The 7,107-nt window shown below is 49.9% G+C and overlaps 1 protein-coding gene across 1 annotated transcript; it reads right to left on the bottom strand.

The window, feature by feature from the left end:
- Positions 1-1,429: 1,429 nt before the first annotated feature.
- LOC123457291 lies at positions 1,430-6,719 on the bottom strand. Its single transcript, XM_045141251.1, is given in 1 exon segment — positions 1,430-6,719. A coding segment is annotated over 1 exon segment (5,115 nt). The 5' UTR covers positions 6,545-6,719.
- Positions 6,720-7,107: the final 388 nt, after the last annotated feature.

Raw genomic sequence — 7,107 nt, forward strand, 5'->3', positions numbered from 1 at the left:
GTGACAAGGGAAGCTATGCCAGTGCCTGCTCCTGCAACACCTAACCCCGTTATTAAGGCTAATGTAAGGGTAGTTATGGGCTCTCTCTTATTCCTAGAAGGGGTGGAAGGGTCAGAATTCCAGATTCTTTGAAAATCATCAGAATTTCTTATAGCAAGTCTGGGCAGCAAGTTGATAAGCACACAATAGTCCTTTTTCTCTAGGAAAGTTGTTTTTTCTATATAGGTAGTTAACCCTGTGGAGCAAGCGAGGTAGGCATCCGGGGGGGGCTGAAACATATTTATAATTTTGGGAGTCTATGCTGAGAATCTGATTACAGATCTCCTGGAGTGAGGTAGGAGGCAACATACGAGGGCCTACCAGACAGAGTCCTGCTCCAGAGACAAAACTCATAGTGAGTCCCTGAGTGCCAGGTGGGGGCCGCCAGCGTAGGCCAGAGGTCCCATTGGTAAACGTTACATTTCCTGAGGCAGCTAGCCCTTCATAGAAGGGGGGGCTGGAAGAGTAACAAATCCAACATTCCTTTAGAGTATGGTTGACAGAATTAAAGATCTGAATAGAGGAATTGATCAGAGTTAGGATGAGATCGGCAGAGGAGGGGGACCTTGGGGGAACCGTGGGTCTGAAAAAGGCAGAGGCAGCTGCAGTTGGGGAAGTAGAGGGGAGTGATTGCTGGGGTGGTTCAGGTTGAGCTGGGGATTGTGGGTTATGGAGTACAGGGTTGGGGCCTATACTGGCTTTTTGGGAATCTGGGAGAGTTTTGGTCAGCTTAATCTTAAAAGTGAGGCCGGGGTCCTTCCCTGACACGTATAAGCGAAGGCCCCACTCAAATCCTCTAAGTCCCCAATCCTTGGTTTTTGCATGCTCAGTGAAAGAGATAGATATCGGGTTACACCATTGTTGGCAAGCAGGTTCAGTTGACCATCCAGGGGAAGTGAGGGAGAATTTAGATGGGATTTTTCTTCTAACAGTAATATAATCCCATTTAGAAGAAGGCTTCCAATATGCGTCCCCAGTGGTCTCACATCCCCAAGAGGCACAGAAATAATCAGAGGAATATCCACATTTTGAGTTTAAGGTCCGGTCTCTGTGGGTCCCTGGACAGACATATATGGGGGCCATGTTGAGTCGCGTGCGTCCGGTCTGGCTGTCACATCCAGGAAGGGAGGAGGACTCAAGGGGAGAGCGGGAATTTATGGGTGTGGCCTGGGGCAAAAAGTAGTCAGGGGTGCCCCAGGATGAGTCCGCCCCCAAAGCTAGTTTACAAAGGTCTACTTCTAAGTTTGGCCAGGGGGTAGATGTTGACAGTTGGGATGTGGAGTTAGCAACATCTCCCGCTTGATTAATGATTTGCCAGGTGTAATTGTAAAGCTGATAGGGTGAAGAGGATAGAGAGCAAGGTAACAATATGGTTAACATTGCCCAAACCTTAAGAAATTTCATCGTGGCTGACAGAGACACGGCGAAGGCGCAGTTTAAGGGGGTTATCAGTCTTTGTCAGTTGCCAGCGGGGGTCAGGTGACGGAGCTGGTTTCACGTGAGATGCGTGGATCCAGACAGCTATCCCGTCTACCTTCACGGCGGTGGGTGTCGTCAGGAGTACCGTAAAGGGCCCCTTCCAACGAGGTTCGAGGTTTGAGGGTCGGTGTCGCCTCACGTAGACTGAGTCCCCCGGCTGGTATGAATGCGGGGCTGGGTCCTTAGCAGGCAGATAGCTCTCTTTCAGTTTTGGCCATAAGTCCTTTTGGAGGATATATAGCGCCTGGAGCCTGTGATTCAGATCAGAGGAAGAAATTATATCTGGGTTCTGCATTAACAATTTATTAAGTGGGGTTGGGACACCAAATAAAATCTCAAAAGGAGTTAGGTTAAACTTGTAAGGGGTGTTGCGAACTCGGAAGAGGGCCCACGGAAGGAGCATCACCCAATCTGTACAGCCAGTCTCTAAGGACAATTTAGTTATGGTCTCTTTTAATGTTCTATTCATTCTTTCTACCTGCCCTGAGCTCTGGGGTCTATAAGCACAATGTAATTTCCAATTAATCCCCAAAGTTCTGGCCACCTCCTGACTTACCTGGGCAACAAAGGCAGGACCGTTGTCTGAGCCTATTACCTGAGGTATCCCATATCTGGGTATGATTTCTTCTAGAAGTTTTTTGGTTACCATTGTGGCAGTCTCTTTTTTAGTAGGATAGGCTTCTACCCATCCAGAGAATGTGTCTATAAAAACTAGAAGATATCTATTCCCGTAGCGAGCAGGTTTCAGTTCAGTGAAATCAGTCTCCCAATATAAGCCTGGTCGATCTCCGCGAAGTCTCTTTCCAGGGTCCGTCTGGGAGGTCTGGGCATTTACTTTTTGACATGGGATGCATTGTTTTACCAGCTTCTCAGCCATTTCTTTGAGTCCTATTATGTGATAGTCAGTTTTTTTAAGGGCTTCTATCAATTTTCTAGCTCCAAAATGAGTTAGCCTATGTAACTGTTGCAGAATGGATTCTGCTTGTTGTCTAGGTAGGATATGTTTTCCTTCTTCTGTCTCCCATCTTTGGGCGTCCTTGTTAAATTTCTTTCGTATCCTAGTCATATCTTCTAGGTCCTGTTCAGTATATTCTGAAGGCTGTAACTTTGGGAGGCCAGTTTCTATTTCAGCTAAGGGGAGCAGATACGCTCCTTGAGCAGCCTTTTTGGCCTCCGCATCAGCCATCCTATTTCCTCTTGCCACTAGAGAGTTCCCTTTCTGGTGCCCCGGACAATGGACTATGGCTAGCTTGGCCGGCCGATGCAGGGCATCGAGTAAATCTAAAATTTCTTGTTTGTTTTTGATTTCTTTTCCTTCAGAGGTTAATAATCCTCTCTGTTGGTATATAGCACCATGTACATGTGCAGTTGCAAAAGCATACCGGCTGTCTGTATATATGGTGGCTTTTTTTCCTTCTGCCATATTTAGGGCCTGGGTTAATTCAATTAGTTCGGCCTTCTGGGCTGAAGTCCCCTCTGGCAGCTTGATAGCCCAAATCACTCTGTCTCCATCAACAATTGCTGCCCCCGCCATCCGCTTACCTTCAAGGAGGTAGCTACTGCCATCAGTGAACCAGGTTACCTTGGCATCCGGTAGTGGCTGGTCCGTCAGATCAGGTCTCGTTCCGGTAACCTCAGCCAAGATGTCCCCACAGCTGTGGATTACTGTGGAGTCGGGGTCTGGCCAGAGGGTAGCCGGATTTAGTTGAGTGGGGGGTGCAAACTTGACTCTATCCGAGTTAAGGAGGAGACTCTGGTAGTGGGTGATTCGGGCGTTTGAGAGCCATCGGTCTGGAGGCTGGCGGATGACACTCTCCAGTGCATGGGATGCGATGACTGTGACAGTCTGCCCCAGAGTTAATTTATCAGCATCCTTCAAAAGTAGAGCCACGGCGGCAATAATCTTAAGGCAAGGGGGCCACCCAGCGGCCACAGGATCCAATTTTTTTGATAAATAGGCCACTGGCTTTCGCCAGGGTCCTAGCTTTTGAGTCAGTACCCCTTTTGCAATGCCTTTCTGCTCATGTATATACAAGTAAAATGGCTTGGAGGTGTCGGGAAGGGAGAGAGCAGGTGCCTTTAAGAGGGCACGCTTGATGTCGTCAAAAGCCTGTTGTTGTTCCTCTCCCCATTGAAAAACTGCAGACGTCTTAGTCAAGGGGTAAAGGGGGGCTGCCAGGGCGGCGAACCCCGGTATCCACAGTCTACAAAACCCTGCAGATCCCAGGAATTCCCGTACTTGCTTGGCATTTGCAGGCACTGGGATCTGTTCCACAGCCTGTTTACGTGCTTCCGTCAGCCATCTCCGCCCTCCTTTCAGAGAATACCCCAAGTAGGTTACTTGCCTTTTGCAGAGTTGGGCCTTCTTTGCCGAGGCGCGGTAACCCAGGCGGGCCAGTTCCTCTAATAGTGCCTTTGTCCCCTGTTCACATTCAGTTTGGGTTCCAGCCGCAAGGAGTAAGTCGTCAACGTATTGGAGGAGAGTTACCTGGGGGTTTGAGGTTCGGAAGGAGGCCAGGTCCTGGTGAAGTGCCTCATCAAAGATGGTGGGTGAATTTTTAAATCCTTGAGGCAACCTAGTCCAAGTCAGCTGTCCGGAGATTCCGGAGTCTGGGTCCTTCCATTCAAAGGCAAAGATAAATTGACTTTTTTCATGTAGTGGCAAACAGAAAAAAGCATCTTTCAGGTCCAAGACTGTGTACCAGTCTCGGTCTGGAGGTAGTGAACTCAGGAGGTTATAGGGGTTAGGCACGGTTGGGTGTAGGTCTTCAACCCTCTTATTAACCTCCCTTAAGTCCTGAACTGGGCGATAGTCATTGGTATTTGGCTTGCGCACTGGTAGCAAAGGGGTATTCCAGGGAGATTGGCACCTTCTTAGGACTCCTAATTCTAAGAGCCTCATTATGTGAGGTTTTATTCCTTCTCTGGCCTCCTGACTCATGGGGTATTGACGTACCGAGACAGGTGTTGCGGAAGCCTTTAGATCAACAATTATTGGTGGTTGATGGGTGGCCAATCCCATCCTGGCAGTCTCGGCCCATGCTCCCGGGACTTTGGTGAGCCATTTGCCAATGTCTGCATTGGTCTGAGGCCTTTCAAATAGCCTATGTTCATCTTCTAGTTTCATGGTTAAAACATGGATAATTTCCCCATGTTGGTTAGTTACTTGGGGGCCCTTCTTTGTGAAGGTAATTTGGGCTCCTATTTTTGTTAATAAGTCTCGTCCCAATAAGGGAGCGGGGCAGCCTGGAATCACGAGGAACGAGTGGGATACCCGGCCCACGCCTAGGTCCACCGTTCTTCGGGTAGTCCATGAAAATTGTTGATTTCCAGTAGCCCCGAGCACCCATGATTTCTTGTTAGAAAGGGGTCCTTCTGGTTTCAGTAGAACCGAGTGTTGGGCGCCAGTGTCCACTAGGAACCGGATGGGTTTCCCCTCCACCTTCAAGGTTACCCTAGGCTCGGGGAGGGGATCCGAGCCCCGTCCCCCTCATTCATCATCTTCTAGGGTCAGAACCTCTTTTGGTTTCTTTTTGGGGCAGTCCTTAATCCAGTGTCCCTTCTCTTTGCAATAGGCACATTGGTCCTTTTCTAATTGGCGCCTATTGCCCAGGTTTTGCTTCTGCCTAGTATCCCTAGGTCTGCCTGCGTCTCTTCTATTCTGGATTACGGCGGCCAGAATTCGAGTCATGTTTTTCTCATGTCTCTTATCACGTTTATAGTCCCTTTCTTCCTGCTCTTTTGCCTTTCTCTCTTCTTTTTCCTCTTCAGTTTCTCTTTTATTATAAACCCTTTCTGCTTCCTTAACTAAGTCTGACAGAGTATAGCGACTTAACCCATCTAGTCTTTGTAACTTTTTTCTGATATCTGGCGCTGACTGATCTACAAAATACATCAGCACTGAAACCCTTTGTTCCTCCGCCATAGGGTCGAAGGGCGTATATCTACGATAGGCCTCCATGAGGCGCTCGAGGAACAAAGAGGGGACCTCATTAGGTCCCTGAATGACTTCCCTTACCTTGGCCAAATTGGTAGGGCGTCTTGCAGCCCCGCGGAGACCAGCCACCAGAGCCTGGCGATAGATTCGGAGATGCTCCCTACCGTCAGGGGTGTTGAAGTCCCAGTTGGGTCTGATCAGGGGGAACCCGTCATCTATAACGTTCTGGAGTTGGGTTGGGCACCCGTCGTCACCAGGGACGTTCTTTCTGGCCTCCAACAGGATACGTTCCCTCTCCTCAGTCGTGAAGAGGGTCTGGAGTAGCTGCTGGCAATCGTCCCATGTGGGCTGGTGGGAGAAAACTAGGGATTCCATGAGTGCAGTTAATTTTGAGTGGTCCTCCGAGAAGGGAGGGTGGTTGGCCTTCCAATTATAAAGGTCTGCGGAGGAGAAAGGCCAATATTGTAGGGGTGGCAGAGGTCTCTGAGTTGGGTCATCCCCTGGTCCTAAAGGGGGTGGGGGTCCTATAGCCCTGAGTGGTAGGGCAACGGTAGTATCAGGGGATAGAGCTCGCCTACTCCGGGTCCCCGTGGCTGGGCCCCCCTGTATCCCTTCTTGTGAGGGGGCAGGGAGAGGAGCTGTGGGGGTGTGAGTTGGCGGGTAGGGAGGTGGTGAATCCAGAAGGAGCTCCGTCTGAATGTCCGGGTAAATCTTCTTTTCCTTCCGGGGGGGTCCTGCAACAAGAACTTTTGAATCCCCCGAGGGGCTACTGTTAGTGGGTTGGGGAGGAATCCAGGGCTTCAACCAGGAAGGCGGGTCTTGGACAAGATCCTGCCAAGTAAAAATGTAAGGCATCTGGTCGGGGTGGCCTCCGGGCTCCTGCAAGATGATCCGTTTAACAGCCTGGATAAGATCTGGGTTGAAGGTCCCTCCTCGGGGCCATCCAACATTAAACATAGTCCATTCTCCCTCACATAGAGCTTGCCATTTTCCTTTCTTTATTTCAACAGATAAACTATGAGCTCGGCTCTTAACGTCAGTCCAGTGAGCTAATGTCAAGTCCAAAGGGGTTGAGATAGTCTGTCCCATGTTAGAAGAGAAATAAAAGAGATAGGAGAACAAAACGATCTGGAGAACACCGGGAACAAAGAGACAAAAGCGGCCCGCTCGCTGCTCGAGTAAAAACGAAACTGAGGCAGATGGCGGCGAGTGGGACCCAGATGATGCTTCCCGACAGAGGCGAACTCGATCCGAGTTCTTCAGATAGGAGACAGAAAAACCTGTCTCCTGGGGGCAATCAGGAGCGTCCTCCAGATTGTTGGGTGTTGGTCCTCGGGCCCGTCAGCCCCGACTCAGAGCACCCAAAGGGAAAGCATCCAGATACTGAAACCGGTTGAAATCAAGAATTTTTCCGGAGGACAGATATAAGAGTACAGACATACACAGACAAGACAGGAGGCGCCTCTTACCTCTGAGGGGTCCTAGATGAGGTCTGGGGTCCTGTAGAGTCTCCTGGCTGGCTCGCCAAAATGTGGGGTTCCCCGGAGGGGTCCCCGCTCAGGGCTGTCTACGGGACCTCAGGAACACTCACGCAGGACGCTCTCAATGCAAGCCGCACGAGGTTTATTGATTCCGATGCATCGGGGCTCAAC

Source organism: Jaculus jaculus, unplaced genomic scaffold, assembly GCF_020740685.1.
Source record: "Jaculus jaculus isolate mJacJac1 unplaced genomic scaffold, mJacJac1.mat.Y.cur mat_scaffold_35_1_3033546_arrow_ctg1, whole genome shotgun sequence".
NCBI lineage: Eukaryota > Metazoa > Chordata > Mammalia > Rodentia > Dipodidae > Jaculus > Jaculus jaculus.